This window comes from Nerophis lumbriciformis, linkage group LG19 (genome assembly GCF_033978685.3).
Source record: "Nerophis lumbriciformis linkage group LG19, RoL_Nlum_v2.1, whole genome shotgun sequence".
NCBI classification, from domain to species: domain Eukaryota; kingdom Metazoa; phylum Chordata; class Actinopteri; order Syngnathiformes; family Syngnathidae; genus Nerophis; species Nerophis lumbriciformis.
Window position 1 is genome coordinate 12,417,069 of NC_084566.2, and position 19,585 is coordinate 12,436,653.

General features: G+C 37.6%; 1 protein-coding gene across 2 annotated transcripts in view; it reads right to left on the minus strand.

Moving 5' to 3' along the window:
• Positions 1-5,837: 5,837 nt before the first annotated feature.
• irf2b (interferon regulatory factor 2b) overlaps positions 5,838-19,585 on the minus strand; it is a 34,610-nt gene continuing 20,862 nt past the window's right edge. Inside the window, exons 4-8 of one of the 2 annotated variants that reach the window (XM_061979572.2) lie at positions 19,424-19,470; positions 14,833-14,917; positions 12,223-12,363; positions 11,594-11,631; positions 5,838-7,907 (exon numbers count right to left, since the gene is read on the minus strand). In XM_061979572.2, the coding sequence (XP_061835556.1) occupies positions 7,641-7,907; positions 11,594-11,631; positions 12,223-12,363; positions 14,833-14,917; positions 19,424-19,470 (578 nt within the window). In that variant the 3' untranslated portion in view covers positions 5,838-7,640. The remainder of the gene's footprint in view (positions 7,908-11,593; positions 11,632-12,222; positions 12,364-14,832; positions 14,918-19,423; positions 19,471-19,585) is intronic. The other variant, XM_061979573.2, reaches the window with a different exon arrangement.

The window sequence follows — 19,585 nt, forward strand, 5'->3', positions numbered from 1 at the left end:
GTCAAGCCATTTGGTGTTACATTTCCTGTCACAATGTTTCGCTTTACGACAGGTCCTGTCACGTTTCGCTTTATCACGTTGCCTGTCACGATGTTTCTTGTTACGTTTTACTTTACGTTTCCTGTCAAGACATTTTGTCATACGTTTCATGTCGAGACATTTCCTGTCACGATGTTTCGCTTTACGACGGTTCCTGTCACGTTTCGCTTTATCATGTTGCCTCTCACAAAGTTTCCTGTTACGTTTCACTTTATGTTTCTTGTCAAGACATTTTGTGTTACGTTTCATGTCGAGACATTTCCTGTCACGATGTTTCGCTTTACGACGGATCCTACCACGTTTTGCTTTATCATGTTTCCTGTCATGTTTCCCTTTACATTTCCTGTCAAGACATTTCATGTTACGTTTCCTGTCGAGACATTTTCTGTCACGATGTTACGCTTTATCATGTTGCCTGTCATGATGTTTCCTGTCACGTTTCGCGTTACAATGTTTCACTTTACGTTTCCTGTCAAGACCTTTCCTGTCACAATGTTTTGCTCTATGACGTTGCTTGTCACTGTTTCCTGCCACGCCGTTTTGTGTCACGTTTCGTGTTACAATGTTACGTTTCCTGTCAACACATTTCCTGTCACAAAGTTTCGCATTACGACATTTCATGTCATGATGTTTACCGTCACGTTTTACTTTACGTTTCCTGTCAAGACATATCATGTTACGTTTCCTGTCGAGACATTTTCTGTCACGATGTTTCCTGTCACAAAGTTTTGCTCTGACGTTGCTTTTCACGGTTTCCTGTCACGCTGTTTTGTGTCACGTTTCGTGTTATTGTTACGTTACCTGTCAAGACATTTTCTGTCCCAACATTTCACTTTATGTTTCATGTCACGCTGTTTTGTGTCACGTTTCGTGTTATTGTTACGTTACCTGTCAAGACATTTTCTGTCCCAACGTTTCACTTTACAACGTTTCGTGTCACGATGTTTTGCGTCAAGTTTCACTTTACGTTTCCTGTCAAGACATTTCATGTTACAACGGTTCCTGTCACGTTTCTCTTCATCATGTTTCCTGTTACATTTTACTTTACGTTTCCTGTCAACACATTTCATGTTACGTTTCCTGTCGAGACATTTTCTGTCACGATGTTTCGCTTTTTCATGTTGCCTGTTACGATGTTTCCTGTCACAATGTTTCGCTTTTTCATGTTGCCTGTCACGATGTTTCCTGTCACAATGTTTTGCTCTATGACGTTGCTTGTCACGATGTTTCGTGTTACAAAATACTTCCATGAATCATTCATACTGTAAAATATTAAAAAACACCATGTTACATGCACGTGGTGAAAGAAAATGTAGTTGCGTCGCTACATTGAGAATACGTGTCAGTTTCAAAAGTAGAGTTGAACCAGGACAAAAAAAGTGGACCATCGCGACCTTCATGAAGGATCTTCTCCTATGAAATGGACAGTGATAACTACGCAGTGCAATGCTTTCAGAGGAATACAATTAAATAATTGTTTTATTGTTATAAATGTTTGTATAACTGTATTCTGTATGTAGGTACTGTATCAGACCTCCAGTCAGACTTGACTGACAAGGCCATCGTAGAGTGGAAGTCGTACACAGACCGAGGACCTGCTCTATTTGGTCTAAGGTCCAATTCCAAGATGAAAATGTTCTAAAAGCTGAGGCCCTGAGAATCCTCCATTTGAGGAGAAGGTGCTCGTAACGCACGGACCTGAGTAACCAGGTGATGAATACTTGCCATGTATATCATTGCTGCATGTGACACGAGGAGACTAAAGCCCAGATGGTTTGACGTCACACGGAAGGCACGCGTTAACACACAAACTGTAAAGTGCAGAAGCGGCTTGCAAGCACACAAAGTAAAAAAAATTACAATATTAACAAGAAACAGAAGGGGTCACGGTGGGTTCATCTGCCCTGTTTTGGAGGGTACTTTGTCCTGAGATAGATGCCCACTCAATCATCTTCATCTAATTAGAGTTGGGTCTGGAAATGTGCAGACTTAACAAGCATGGGAATGAAACCAAAGTAGCACTGCCTCTACCTTGAGATATTAGTGTTATTGTGTGAATGCTGAGAGAGGCGAGCCTTCCATTAATCAACATCGCTCCACTGATATAGAGTCAATCAAGGACTTTTTAGGATTGGTGACATTACACAGCAACCACTCTCGCTGCGAGGTGTCTTCACCTTACAGGTGAAATACTTGATTCCAACACCATCCAACACAAGTCTTCTTGAACAAACTGAACAGTCCAGTTGTGATCCTGTCAAAGCCCTTAGAATACAATCCCCTGATGGATGAGGAGATTCATAGGCGTCATTCCGGTCATTTGATTATAAGAAGCAGTATTAGGTAGGGTTTTTGGGTGTCACATGAATGCCACTACTCATTGGCCTAGTGGTTAGAGCAAGGGTCGGCAACCCGCGGCTCCGGAGCCGCATGCGGTTCTTTGATCACTCTGATGCGGCTCAGCTGCATACTTGCCAACCCTCCCGATTTTTCCGGGAGTAACCCGAATTTCAGTGCCCCTCTTGAAAATCTTCCGGGGCTACCATTCTCCGATTTTCACCCGGACAACAACATTGAGGGCGTGCCGTGAAGGCACTGCCTTTAGCGTCCTCTACGACCTGTCGTCGCTTCAGCTTTTTCACCATACAAACTGCGTGCCGGCTAAGTCTCATGTTGTATACGACTTCTGCATAACACACGTAAGTGACTGCAAGGCATACTTGGTCAACAGCCATACAGGTTACACTGAGGATGGTGATATAAACAACTTTAACACTGTTACAAATATGCGCCACACTGTGAACCCACACCAAACAACAATTACAAACACATTTCGGGAGAACATCCGCACCGTAACACAACATAAACCCAACAGAACAAATACCCAGAATCCCTTGTAGCCCAAACTCTTCCAGGCTACAACTTTTGTGGCTCCCATTGTTTTCTTTAATTTGTGAAACGGGTCAAAATGGCTCTTTGAGTGGTAAAGGTTGCCGACCCCTGGGTTAGAGTGTCCGCCCTGAGATCGGTAAGTTATGAGTTCAAACCCCGGCCGAGTCATACCAAAAACTATAAAAATGGGACCCATTACCTCCCTGCTTGGCACTCAAGGGTTGAAATTGGGGGTTAAATCACCAAATTGATTCCCGGGCGCGGTCACTGCTCCCCTCACCTCCCAGGGGGTGAACAAGGGGATGGGTCAAATGCAGAGAACACATTTCACCACACCTAGTGTGTGTGTGTGTGTGACAATCATTGGTACTTTAACTTTAACTGAAATGTTTTTTTGTTCTTTTTTAAAGGAAACATTTCCGAAAAAATAATTGCTGTATGGGGGGGAAACAGGAATACAAATATGTAAGGGAATTTAGATACTTTTTGGTTAGAATTCTTACTTAATTGTATGTTTGATTCAAACATATCCAAATGTATCATATCCTAACAACTTCTGCCATAAAATAACTTTTTTAATTTAAAAAGTCAGATTTTTGAGTTTTGAAAGTGTGTTTGCCTCAATGCCGGAATTTAGACAGTTTTAAAGTGCTTTTAGTGACAAGAGTTTGTTTTTGTGTTTTTCTTCATAAATGTGTTTCTTTATAAATTCCTGGTCAACGTTTCCTAGCCTTATTCAAAAATTAGTGTAAGTGCTTTTAGTAAGGCCTATTGGGGAAAAGCCGTTTTGTGTGTCTGTGGCTTAAATGCTAATGAGCGGTTTTAGTCTCGGACAGGGTTTTGATTGATTGATTGAAACTTTTATTAGTAGATTGCACAGTACAGTACATATTCCGTACAATTGACCACTAAATGGTAACACCCGAATAAGTTTTTCAACTTGTTTAAGTCGGGGTCCACGTAATCATTTCATGGTACAAATATATACTATCAGCACTGTTGTGTATTTTATCCACTGTAACTCTGCACTTGTCCAAAGTCGTATTATATACAACAACGTGACATTGAAAAGTGGGGAAGGAGGACACAAACGTTAGCAAGACCAGCTTAGCTATGTTAGCAAAATGCTAACATTACGCTCACTTTTTACATTTGCAGCGAGAGAAATGGTAAGATTTTGGTGCTTATAAAACAGGCTTTACGGACAAATATTGCTGTGAGAGCAATAATTAAAAAAAACATTTTGCAACCTTTAAAAAAGTGTTTTTAATCAATAATTAAATTAAACAGTGCATGAGCAAGTCTGTCTTGGGGCCAGTACTTTAAGCACGGCACCAACAATACACACTTCAAGTGACGTATTAAACAGCATATTATAGTCCTCATTTGATTTTTTTTTTTCTTTGGCGTTTGGCAGCAACTCTTAGCATTCACACAATAGGCAATTACAAACATTTTAAATAAAAACACCCTTCATAACCAGCACAGGATAAACACGTTTGACAATGTTTGTAGTACAGTGTTCCCTCGCCACTTCGTAGTTCACTTACTGCACTAACTGCAGATTTAAAAATGGTATATACCGGTAGGTATCTTTGATGTATTACAATACCTATTTCAGCAGCTCGCCAGGAAGCCAACCTACATTTTAAGTGCAAGAACTAAGGGCTAACTATTGGCTGTGTGGATCTGTAGTAACATGGAGGCTTAACTGTGTATTTGTCTGTTATCCACACACATCCACTTTCTTTGAGATTTACAGTATTTGCTCCATGAGCAAACAGTTAAGCTGTGCTGTTGTGTCTTTGTGTAAAATCAGTATTTGAAGCATGACCATGTCCAAACATTCTGTGCCTTCTAAGGCTTCTAGCACAGAACCCAAGCCCCACAGGAAGCTGCTTACAATCGGAGACAAGGGGAACCCCCTCATCGCTATGCTAAAAGAAGGTAGCTTAGCTACAAGCACCCGATCAATGATTCTACCCACTACATAAATTAATGAGGAAAATAATGTAAAGGACGATGGCGAGAAAGTCTCGGAAGAAACAAAAAGTGAGTGAGCAGAGTGTTTAAGAATGTGTGTGAAAGGTTAATAAAAGCAAGCAGAGCGTTTAAAAAATGTATACAATATTCAAGGGGTTGGGGAACCTAACTCAGGTGGATATCGAGGGAACACTGTATACTGTATATACTCAAACAATAGTCGAGTATTGACATGAATGCTTGAACAGCGATTGTTGCGCTTGTTCATACCGGCCATGAAACATCTATTCATGCAAATATACATATATATATATACATATATATATATATATATATATATATATATATATATATATATATATATATCCACATGGATGTATGTGTATGTATATATGTATATATATACGTATATAATATATATACATACACATAAATATATATATACATACACATACATCATATGGATATATATATACACACACACACACACACACACACACACACACACACACACACACACACACACACACATACATACATACATACATACATACATACATACATACATACATACATACATACATACATACATATATATATATATATATATATATATATATATATATATATATATACAGTATATCTACATATACATATATAGCTGTAGCCCATGTCAGCTACATACCCGGTATATATGTAGCTGAGATAGGCTCCAGCACCCCCCGCTACCCCAAAAGGGACAAGCGGTAGAAATGGATGGATACATACATACATACATACATATATATGTATATATACATATCTACACACATATATATATATATATATATATATATATATATATATATATATATATATACATATATACATATATATATCCATCCATTTTCTACCCCTTGTCCCTTTTGGGGTCGCGGGGGTTGCTGGAGCCTATATGTATATATAATATACACATACATATGTATGTGTATATGTATATATGTACACATACATATATATATATACATACACACACACACACACACACACATACATATATATACATACATATATATACACACACACATACATACACATACATATATATATATATATATATATATATATATATATATATATATATATATAAGGTTTTGACTGAGATTCTGTGAATAGTTGTCTTGGCCTAAGTAGTACTGTACAAAAAAGTTGTTAGCATCACAAGTAGTTTTCTCTTGATTTGAATTAAACACTAAAAAGGAACAGAAGTCATGTCAATGAAAAAAACCTGGCAAGTATTAACAGGATGAAAGATCAAAGCTGGTCAAACCTGTTTCAAGCATGTACCAACTCCCTCTATTATTGTTTCAAATCCCACTTTTCAATTATCTGATTTTATTCAGTTTCTTTGCTAACACAGTGTATGAAACAATGCTTCGGAGTTAGTGCGTCAGTTACAGCCAATCAGAGGCTTTGCTATAGGACAGTCTTTTCAAAAGTTGGGGTCAGTTCCAAAACGGCAGGTTGACCGTAATTACTCATTTCGTGGCAGGGTGTGTTAAAAATAAGTACATTTTTTGGTAAGCAATCTCCAATGGCTGGAGGTTTTAATACTAATTTGGCAACACTAAATGGTCCCTGGTGTGTTAATGTGAGTGTGAATGTTGTCTATCTGTGTTGGCCCTGCGATGAGGTTGCGACTTGTCCAGGCTGTACCCCGCCTTCCGCCCGAATGCAGCTGAGATAGTCTCCAGTACCCCCGCGACCCCGAACGGGACAAGCTATAGAATTGGATGGATGGATAATAGAGGTGTCCTGATACTTTTTCACTTCCAATAGATACTGATATCCATCTGATATCAGCACAAATGTTACATAATCTTACTTAATTTTGTAGTGTGGAATTTTAGAAAAGGCTCGATCAAGTAATATTAGTAGTAAGTTGAATGTGCCAGCCTTGTCTTTTGTGGAGTCCTACAAAGTGTTTATACTGTAAATATTGTATTCATTCCACACCAGTAGTAGCATGTATATGGTATTTCCACTACTAGCTCATTTATTTCAATACATTTCTTTTATGTTGGAATGTCATGGAGAAATTATTTTGTATTCAATGTAAGTTAAAATGACATACTTTAATTCTGTGTGTTAATTTTTACAGTGTTTTAAAATAAAGACTCTTAAAAGCCAGCAGGAAGAGAAGTTTGTGGGAGCAGAACAGACTTGTATCGGATGCTTTAGATGCTGGCTGATATAACCCGATATAAATATTCGATCAGGACACCCATACTAGTTGATTTTATTTAGGGAACTAATTGAGAGACAGCGTCAATTTGGCGAGGTGCAACTAATTGAGGAAATATGGTACTTGGCAAACGGTTTTCAGAATCATGTTTTTGTCAAGTTGAATTCATAGGTACTAAATGTAACGATTATTATAATTACGATGATTTGTACAGATTTCCAACCACTCCAATAAGCAGTCACCCCAGCTCCAATGCAAAGAAAACAAAAAATGCACCACCAAAATCCATGTCAAAAGTCCACATTTGGCGTCGAAATGGTGGGAAATGCGTTTGAAGAAATCTGCGGATGACAAACTCAAACGGACCATCTTCGTCACGCGGACATAAGAAGTGTACAATGAGGCAATGGGACAGCCAACTAACGGATAAGTCAAGCTGATGCCTAATCCCTACTCAGTTAGAGTCTGACTTAAAGAAAAACTTCAACTCATTGTCCTTAGGTTAAGAATAGGTGACATCTGATGTTTTCATGATCACGCTGGCCCGCATCTCATGAGTGTGGTTGGGTATGGACGACGTGAGAGAGTTCTGGCTGTAAGGCTTCGTCCAGCCGTCGCTGTGATAACTGATGAGGGGGTTTGGGTCTCGCGTGGTGGTTACTCTGAAGTTTTTGCTTCCTCGAACAAAGGTGGCCATGCCGGGAAGAGGATATGGCGACACCTTGAGAACTGACCTGCCGAGGTCCCGCCTCCAGGATGCACTGACACCCTGTGAGTCACAGCGAAGGGCAGGACATGAAGAGGAAGGTCAAATTGTGCATGAGCAAAAACAAAAAGGTAGAAATTGTAAACAAAGTGGGCATTTCCAAGGAAACCGTACAGCAAAATCTGTCAGTTAAAACTTGCCAAGTCGGCATATTTTTACATTCAATCAGATACTGTCCAGGCGCCATTAACCCCCCCCTCCCCCTGGTCCGCGGGACAAATTTTCAAGCGTTGACCGGTCCGCACCTACAAAAAGGTTGGGGACCACTGCTGTACAGGCAGTGTTACAAACTTTAAAGGGGAACTTTTTGCCTATCATTCACAATCATTATGAGAGACAAGAACACAAGTATTTTTCTTTTGTTCAGGATTCTAAAGATAAATTAAAAGAATGCTTGCAAAATGCGGCTAATGGGAGTCACTGTTGTAGCCTTTAAAGTAGGTATGTCCGATAATGGCTTTTTGCTGATATCCGATATTCCAATATTGTCCAACTCTTTAATTACCGATACCGATATCAACCGATACCGATATCAACCGATATATACAGTCGTGGAATTAACACATTATTATGCCTAATTTGGACAGCCAGGTATGGTGAAGATAAGGTACTTTTAAAAAAAATTAATAAAATAAGATAAATAAATTAAAAACATTTTCTTGAATAAAAAAGAAAGTAAAACAATATAAAAACAGTTACATAGAAACTAGTAATTAATGAAAATGAGTAAAATTAATTGTTAAAGGTTAGTACTATTAGTGGACCAGCACCACGCACAATCAAGTGTGCTTACGGACTGTATCCCTTGCAGACTGTATTGATATATATTAATATATAATGTAGGAACCAGAATATTAATAACAGAAAGAAACAACCCTTTTGTGTGAATGAGTGTAAATGGGGAAGGGAGGTTTTTTGGGTTGGTGCACTAGTTGTAAGTGTATCTTGTGTTTTTTATGTTGATTTAATAAAAAAAATAAAAAAATAAAAAAATAAATAAACCGATAATAAAAAAAAACCGATACCAATAATTTCCGATATTACATTTCAACACATTTATCGGCCTGCCGATATTATCGGACATCCCTACTTCAAAGCCCTCAAAAACGATTTCAAAACCCTCCATCAACGTTTTATGAACACAATGCAAGTATATATATAATGTAGTAACAGACATATTCATAACAATATGTAATATGTTCAATATTTAGCATATTTTGGTCATTTTATGCATTACCGGAACTTTTTTTCTCAGCGCATTGATTTCCGTTTCCATAGCAGCGCACATCCGACTTCCGACAACAAATGTGTGTTCATACTTCCGGAAACAAACGCTTATGTTTTCTAATCATGGCAGACTTGGTAACAGACAACCAAGACCACTATTTTTGGACAAATGAGGATTCACAACCTTGTATACGGAGGATGAACTGCTGCTTATAGTAGCGAGCATCAAGAGAGGATGAAATGTTGGAGCAGACAGAAGCCGATAGAGTCAGGACCGCCGTGACTTGACGGTCTAAATGTGGAACTTGGAGCCAAGCTATGCAGGCATACATGGGGTGCTTACCCAAAATAAACTGGAAAAAAATTACCCGGTCAGCTTGACCAAACAGACAACTGTCCATTGAGTGAGTCACTATTATATTGATCATTATATATGTAGCACTTAATGCTTGTTATTACAACTACAGTACATACACTCTTGAGCTACCTGTGTACAAACAAAACATGAAATGTAAGCTAATACTTTACAGATACTGTAATATGATTGTTCATGTTTTACAGTCAGTACAGATTGGTGTCTTATCACATTGTGTTGTGTATTACAAACTCAAAAGCGATTCAGCTGCTGACGCAACAGCTAGCTTACCTTTTGCCGTAGCTAGCTTACGGCTAATGCCGTAGCATGTCGTCGCAAGATGATGTGTCACTACGCTAGATAAACAGTTCCTCAGCACGTGTTCGCTCTTACAATAAACAATGTCGCTTCAGCTTGGTTATTATACAGGTTATGTAACGTAAATGAAGCATTGTTGGTGGTCTTTCGATGCATTTTTAAAGTGATTTAGAGGTAGAATTGATTGCTCTCATTAGCTGGTCACCAAGAACGAGCTGACTTTTACAAATTAGAATGCAAAAAACCCCCCAAAAAAACTTAGTTTTCTTGTCTCTCTTAAGGATTGTGAACGATAGCCAAAATTTAAAAAAAAAATGCAAATCCCCATTAATGTTCCCACATTTTGTGGTTTTGTGACGCACCGCCATAAATGATCAATACTACTAAAAAAAAAAACTAGTTGTGTTGACGCGTCAGAAGAATACATAGTCATGCGTCGTTAAACTGAGAAAAGACAATGTCACTTTCATTTTTTAGTTAACTTTTTTCACGTTATGTGTAAAGCAGACCCATCTGGTGGCAGTGTGGAAAAGAAAAGGAAAGTAAGATAAAAATAGACATCGTAAGTAGGGGCCATGTGGCCCCTGAGCTAAAATTAGTTTGATACTCCTGCATTTACCTTTTTACAGTGTATCATTAACAGTCTGAAATCACTTTATGCTGTCTTTAAGTTGAGGTGTAGTGGTAATTATTTCATGAAGTTAAGCTCATGATGCAGTAAACTGAATGATGCGGACACGTTTGTTACTGGATACTTTCTAATACACTTCTGCTTTGGAGACTTTTTATGTGTCTATAATATGCAACTATAATTATTTGATGCTTGTTTATATTAACACGTGCCGTTTTAGATTGCAATATTGTTTATTTTAGGACACTTACTACATACCTCTAGCTTGTGTAGTCTTTACCCTTCCAAGTTTACTTTTTGTATATTACTTGACTAAAATACAAGAAAAGACCAACTTATGCTTATTGGTGGACATTTAAATGGTTACTGGCTGTCCAGCTTTGCACAAGTAAACACGCTGCAGACTTGGTGGGGGGTGGGGTGCGTGTGTGACCTCGGGGAACATGCTTTTTTTGCCGTACCAGAATATGACGAAGCGTATGTAGCACTTGGCCTCACTGTAACCACGGTGGGAGACAAGGAAAGGACAGTGTGTTGTTTCCTTTAATGTTACTAAACCTACAATTTTATGCAGATGTATAGTTATAACAATTTTATGAACAAATTATACCATTTATAGTCACGGTGGCGATTCGGGGGGGGGGGGGGGCAAATATTTTCACCTTTCCAGGGGCGGGGTAACAGAAAATAATTGCGAAGCACTGCCCGAGATCGTAAAACAAAAAATGTCAAAGTCGACATTGGTTGCACGCCCGGTCGTATCTTTGAACGTGTAAAAGCTGCTCCCATGAAATGAATAGTGATAACTAAGCAGCGTAGTGGTCTCATTATTGAGATTTCCTTTGAATCCAGTTTTAAATACATAATGTTCAGTTTGGTTCATGATTAGGAAATGATTGATGACAGTTGACCGTTACCCTAAAATTTAGCAATTTTGTGTGTTTTACTGTATATACTGTATGTGTGTGTGTGTGTGTGTGTGTACACACTACAAACTACAAAAAAAGACTGTCAATGTTTGACAGCAAGATTTGCCGACAAGGCCGTCCCATGTGTGTGGGTGTGTGTGTGTGTGTGTGTGTGTGTGTGTGTGTGTGTGTGTGTGTGTGTGTGTGTGTGTATATGCATGTGTGGGTGCATGTGGAACAAGAGACTCACCTGTTCTGTGTCCTCAACGTCGCTGTCTGTGTCACTGGCTGTGAAGATAAAGAAAACAAATTAGACAAAAGAAAATCATCAACAAAGATGAAGCTTTGTTTCAAATGAAAGCTAACGAGTTAGCGGCAGCAAACACACAGCAAACCAAGAAGGCGGGATCACATTTTGAACTTTGATTCTGACAAGAAGATTTTTTGTTTTAAATAGGGGGAATGTTGGAATAATAACTGTAAGGAAGTGATAGAGCCAGCTTTGCCTGAATGACTGGTTAAAAGTAAGACAACATAGTGTATACCTCATGCATGCACACCCACACATGAAAAATATACATATACTAATAACTAATTCAGTTCACTTTCAAGGGACCTGCACAGTTGAATATGTCCCCAAGATCATTTTATTTTACGCCTGGCTTATTGCCACAAGCCACTAAATATTAAACTACTGTGAGCAGTAATGTTTCACAAGTGTGAGAGCGCTCTGTTCCCAACTTTAGATAAGATAACACAAAAAGGTGCTGACGCTGTGAAAGATTATGTTTAAAAAGTGTACAGACAGGTAATGCTGGACAATACAACAATATGCTTTTGACTTGTACTCCAAGATGTATGCATTGTGTGCAGTCTCACCGCTAGGAGAGATTTGAAGAGGGTACGAGTGAGACGAGCTAACTGTTTCCTCCTCGTTCTCAGTTGTCACTTCGATTGTCTGACAGACGAACGGCAGCTGCTCGCTTGCCATCAAGTGATCTTCTGTGAAACTGGGGATGGCTGTGCATGGACACAGAGGAGAGAATGAGAAAGGGTGAATACATATGCATGATTCATTCATGTTTCTATCAGACTTTCATCCCACAATATTGTTGTATGTATATATATATATATATATATATATATATATATATATATATATATATATATATATACACATATACCAGAGCAGTAGGGCATAGAAAGAAGAAGGAAAAAAATCAACAACAACACAAAAATAATGATGTACACACATACATATACAAACCCCGTTTCCATACGAGTTGGGAAATTGTGTTAGATGTAAATATAAACAGAATACAATGATTTGCAAATCCTTTTCAACCCATATTCAATTGAATGCACTACAAAGACAAGCTATTTGATGTTCAAACTCAAACTTTATTTTCCATCCATTCATCTATTTTCTACCGCTTGTCCCTTTTTGGGGTCGCGGGGGGTCGCTGGAGCCTATCTCAGCTGCATTAGGGCGGAAGGCGGGGTACACCCTGGACAAGTCGCCACCTCATCACAGGGCCAACACAGATAGACAGACAACATTCACACACTAGGGTCAATTTAGTGTTGCCAATCAACTTATCCCCAGGTGCATGTCTTTGGAGGTGGGAGGAAGCCGGAGTACCCGGAGGGAACCCACGCAGTCACGGGGAGAACATGCAAACTCCACACAGAAAGATCCCGAGCCCAGGATTGAACTCAGGACTACTCAGGACCTTCGTATTGTGAGGCAGATGCACCAACCCCTCTTCCACCGTGCTGCCCTCAAACTTTATTTTTTTTTTGCAAATAATAATTAACTTAGAATTTCCTGGCTGCAACACGTGCCAAAGTAGTTGAGAAAGGGCATGTTCACCACTGTGTTATATCACCTTTTCTTTTAACAACACTCAATAAACGATTGGGAACTGAGGAAACTAATTTTTGAAGCTTTGAAAGTGGAATTCTTTCCCATTCTTGTTTTATGTAGAGCTTCAGTCGATCAACAGTCCGGGGTCTCCGCTGTCGTATTTTACGCTTCATAATGCGCCACACATTTTCGATGGGAGACAGGTCTGGACTGCAGGCGAGCCAGGAAAGTACCCGCACTCTTTTTTTACGAAGCCACGCTGTTGTAACACGTGCTGAATGTGGCTTGGCATTGTCTTGCTGAAATAAGCAGGGGCGTCCATGAAAAAGATGGCGCTTAGATGGCAGCATATGTTGTTCCAAAACCTGTATGTACCTTTCAGCATTAATGGTGCCTTCACAGATGTGTAAGTTACCCATGCCTTGGGCACTAATGCACCCCCATACCATCACAGATGCTGGCTTTTGAACTTTGCGTCGATAACAGTCTGGATGGTTCGCTTCCTCTTTGGTCCGGATGACACGATGTCGAAAATTTCCAAAAACAATTTGAAATGTGGACTCGTCAGACCACAGAACACTTTTCCACTTTGCATGAGTCCATCTTAGATGATCTCGGGCCCAGAGAAGCCAGCGGCGTTTCTGAATATTGTTGATAAATGGCTTTCGCTTTGCATAGTAGAGCTTTAACTGGCACTTACAGATGAAGTGACAAACTGTATTTAGTGACAGTGGTTTTCTGAAGTGTTCCTGAGCCCATGTGGTGATATCCTTTAGAGATTGATGTCGGTTTTTGATACAGTGCCGTTTGAGGGATCGAAGGTCACGGTCATTCAATGTTGGTTTCCGGCCATGCCGCTTACGTGGAGTGATTTCTCCAGATTCTCTGAACCTTTTGATGATATTATGGACCGTAGATGTTGAAATCCCTAAATTTCTTGCAATTGCACTTTGAGAAACGTTGTTCTTAAACTGTTTGACTATTTGCTCAAGCAGTTGTGGACAAAGGAGTGTACCTCAACCCATCATTTCTTGTGAAAGACTGAGCATTTTTTGGGAAGCTGTTTTTATACCCAATCATGGCACCCACCTGTTCCCAATTAGCCTGCACACCTGTGGGATGTTCCAAATAAGTGTTTGATGAGCATTCCTCAACTTTATCAGTATTTATTGCCACCTTTCCCAACTTCTTTGTCACGTGTTGCTGGCATCAAATTCTATTAATGATTATTTGCATTAAAAAAAATGTTTATCAGTTTGAACATCAAATATGTTGTCTTTGTAGCATATTCAACTGAATATGGGTTGAAAATGATTTGCAAATCATTGTATTCTGTTTATATTTACATCTAACACAATTTCCCAACTCATATGGAAACGGGGTTTGTGTATGTATGTATATATATGTATGTATATATATATATATATATATATATATATATATATATATATATATATATATATATATATATATATATACATACATACATACATACATACATACAGTATATGAGATAATAAAACCCCTGGGAGGAAATGTGCTAACATGGGCCAATAAGTATGAGCATGCTACTAAAAACTTGTACGTTATCAAATGTGTGTGAGGTAGCACAGTTGAGGCACCTCTGGTTGTGTCTGGAATCTTGACTTCATCCTGTGGTTCCTCTTTGATGTGTAGAAGAGTAGTCCCACAAGACTTAGAAACTGTCTGGCAACCAGAGGAGCAGATAAAGGTAAGGACAGGGAGACAGTACTTCAGATGATCTACCTTTACACTTTGTTAATGAGGAATAATGAATGGATAGATACAGTAATCATGTCGCTCCAAATGCTCAAAGCCAAAACAAAAAAAAATATTTTATCCTGATAATCAACTGTTCTGATTTAATATTGAGCTATATCTTGCTGTTGAATGTTCTTTTTCTCATGTCATGTCCAAAATTGACTTTTTTTTTAAATACTATAGGAAAGAACAAACATTACAGTTAAAGATTAGCACAATCTGACAACATAACACAATGTGGTGTTATTATTATGTCCCTTAATGCTGATCTTCCTCAGCAGTCTTATGAGCTGTGGTAATATTCAAGGGTAGGGGTGTCCCATTACAACTTTCTCACTTGCGACCGATACGATACAGATATTGAGTAACGGGCGATACCGATATGGATCTGGTACAATATCAGAAAGAACCATACATACTTTTATTATTTTGGATGTGTAATAGTATGGAGTATGATAACTGACAAAAGTATACATAAATACATGTATAAATAAATACTGGCATGAATATATAATACATAATTAGATGCATGGATGAATAAATAAAAACTTGGAAATAAATGGGACATAAATATTTGTTTTAAAGTTATTTCTAGATTTATTACATTTACATTTGTTAATTTCTACATGTAATATTTCCACATGTATTTATTTTTAAATGCATTTACTTCCACATTTACTCATTCCCACATTATTATAGTATTTATTTCTACATTTCCGTATCGGTATGTGAGTGAAGCAGGAGGCACTAACGCAAGTTTCACTGGTCAACTGAACGATCCAGTCAGAATTATCCCTGACTAGACTTCCTGTTGACATTAAGCAGCAGACAGACTAATGTCAGACTGCAGGAAGTTGCAGACCAGCTTGAGAACTGTGAGTTCATTTTGAGTATGCCATTAGACAGTATAACTAACAGATGTCATTTTGCCAGTATACAACCCCTGGTAAAATAAAATGTGTAATAACTAATATTGAAAGATGTGCGTTCAGTGGTTTAATTTTGTAGAAAAAAAAGCAGATAAACATGACACAAAACAATTGCCATTTCAAACGCCAACTTTCTGGCTTTAAGAAACACAAAAATAAATCAAGAATATATCATGGTTGTCAGTAACAGTTTAATATTTAGGTCAAGCAGAGTGAAAACATTCTACAATCACTCAATATTGAGGAAAAAAATTATGGATTCATTAAAAACAAAAACAAAAAATCACTGCAACACACCACTAGTACTTTGTTGCACCACCTCTGGCTTTCATAACAGCTTACAGTCTCTGAAGCATGGACTTAACTTGTGACCAACATTACACTTCATCAAGATTGCTCCAACTTTATTTGATTGCTGTTGTCAAATCAGCTTTGCAGGTTGGAGTATTGTCATGGACCATTTTCTTCAATTTCTACCGCAGATTTTCAAGTGGATTGCGATCTAAACTATTTGCAGGCGTTAACATTGACCTTGTGTATTCATGAAAATGTTCTACAGTTTTTGCTCTATGTATTGCTCTATAGATGCATTATCATTTTGAATAATGATGTCATCATCCTCAAACATCCTTTAAATTGATGGAATAAGAAAAAGGTCCACAAATGTCTGTGTAAACTTGTGCATCTATTGAAGATGTAATGACAGCCATCTCCCCATTTACATTATCTGACATGCAGTCCCATATCATCAATGACTGTGGTATGTTTTCTTCAAGAAGTCATCTTTATAAATCTCATTATAATGGAACCAAACAAAAGTTCCAGCATCATTACCTTGCCCAATGCAGATTGACATTTCACCAATGAATATGACTTTCATTTAGTCACCCAGGGACCACGACTGCTTTTCCTTAGCCCATTGGAACCTATTTCTTTATGTTGAAATGTTAATGACAGTTTTTGTTTAGCTTTTCTGTATTTAAATCCCATTTCCTAAAGATGGTTTCTTACAGGTCGGTCACAGACAGTGACTCCAGTTTCGGCCCATTTGTTATTCATTTGTTTTGCTGTGCATTTTCTGTTGCAAAGACATTATGCTTTAAGTTTTCCGTCTTGATGCTTTGATGATGATGATGTTGTTTTGGTCTACCAGTATGCTTCCCTTTTACAATCTTCCCATGTTGTTTGTACTTAGTCCAGATTTTAGACACAGCTGACTGTGAACAATCAACATATTTTGCAACATTGCGTGATGATTTACCTTCTTGAAAAAGTACGACAATACTCTTTTATGTTCCAATTCCCATATCTCATGTTGGAGCCATGGTTCATGTTGACATTAGGGTTGTCCCAATACCAATATTTTGGTACCGGTATAGGTACAAAAATGTATTTCAAATAAAGGGGACCACAAACATTTTCATTATTGGTTTTATTTTAACAGAAAAGCTTATGATACATAAACAAACATTTCTTATTTCAATAAAAGAAGACGCTAGGCATTAAATAAGGTAGTAAACATTCTAGTTTTAGTAGTAAGCAAGCAAACAAAGGCTTCTAATTGGCTGCTGACATATGCAGTAACATATTGTGGCATTTCTGGTTATATTATTTTGTCAAAATTACGAAGGACAAGCAGTAGAACATGGATTATCAATCTACTTGTTCATTCACTGTTACTATCTGCATGCTTTCTAAGTTCTAGCTACACATCTAAAATGTAATAATCACCTATTCTTCTTTTGTTTGATACTTTACATACGTTTTGGGTGATACTACACATTTTGGTATTAATCCAATACCAAGTAGTTACAGGGTCATACATTGGTCATCATTAAAGTTTTCCTGTGTTGAGGAACGTATTTCATGGGTTTACTAACAACAAAAAAGACAAAAGATTTTGTGACAGTAAAAAATATCGACGTAATCATTGTACAGTATTATCGACTATGTATGGATTTTGTACTTGGTATTGTTACAGTTGATGTAACAATACAAGAAAAGCTGTTAGCTTTGAAAATGAAAATTTACTTTGTGAATTCAAAATGTTTTCCTCACAATTGAGTGCTTTCATAATTCTTTCACTCTGCTTCATCTAAAAATTAAACTGTTAATGATTACCACCATTTATATTCTAGATATATTTTAGTATTTCTTAAAGCCAGAAAGTTGCCATTTGAAATGACTTTAGTTTTGTGTCATGTCTGGTATTTGCTACAAAATTAAACAACCGAATGAATAACCGAACATCCCAGTCTGGTGAATAAATTGTTTTTGCCAGGGTTGTATTAAGCAACCCGGTGGTGGTAAGTTAACTGCTTTATTCTTTGCGCAGTACCGTGATGTGTAACCCCAGGATGAATTTGACACCCAGACACCCAGTGGACAGTAAGTTTCTAAAGGATTTTAAAACCCATCAGTGGACTGAGTTTAGTAACATTCCATGTCTGATCACCAGTGTCCAAACTGTTTTATTTTTTATTACAGTATTTATTTATACGTAGTTCACTGATAAATGTAAAATAAATCTTAAAATTCAAGATGTATACTGTATATGTACACTAGATGACAGTAATAGTTAATTGGACAAATCGAGTAAAAAAAATGTCATTGAAATGATACATTTCCATTTACTCTAATTACATACTATACATTACCTTTTGCACTATATTAATTTAGATTATTATGTGTTGTCAACTTTGTACTTTTTTATGTCATTGCCTGAAATAAATAAATAAATGAAAAATGAATGAATTACACAATGGATCAAGTTTCCTGCCACTTAAAATGTAAAATAAAAAAAAGCTGTCAATTTTGTATACTGCCTTGCCTTGGTAACCCTGGAGAGCAAGGTAGCAGTGCAGCGACACTTTGTAGAACAGAGGTGCAAAAATCATCCTTGGCTTACAAATCGGCCAAAAAAAATACAAACTGGCCCAAAAATATACATATATAAAGACATTATAAATCAATATTACATTGTTAGAAAAGGTTTTGTGATGTATTGCCATATGTTATAAAAGGTTTGATTAAGTGACATTATTGGAGGACATTTAGATATTTACTGGTTGTCCAGCTGTCTTTAAGTTAAAGTGGAGTGGTAATTGTATTTTGGTGACACCAGGCGGCCACAATAATTCATCAAGTTAAGCTCACGATTCAGTAAATTGAATGATGCGGACACGTTTGTTACTGTATACTTTCTAATACGTTTCTGTTAACTGGCTTTCCAACTTTGCACAAGTAAACGTGGTGCAGGACTGCTTGTATTGGAGCTGTTATATCTAAGATTTTACATGCAAGCTGATTTAATCCGACAAATTGACAAATCATATATCGGATTGATATATGATCAAAGTTCCCTTAGTAATAACACTCATTTGTTTTTTTCTACGTAAAAAAATTGGTTCTGTTAATTATCAGGAGTGCTAACGTATGTTTGTGTTGTATTGTGTGCAAAAAAACAAATTATGTGATGTGTTGCATGCCTGTGTTTATCTACCTCTTTATTTCCCTTGGGTCTACCTTCCTTGTCGATCTTCTTCTTTCCTAAATGGATATCCAGAGAAAAAACAGATATTGAATAAAAACCCACAGCCTTGCTGGCAAATCCTTTGTATAAGACAAGTGGTATTACAGTGGAATATCTATAATACAAAACCTG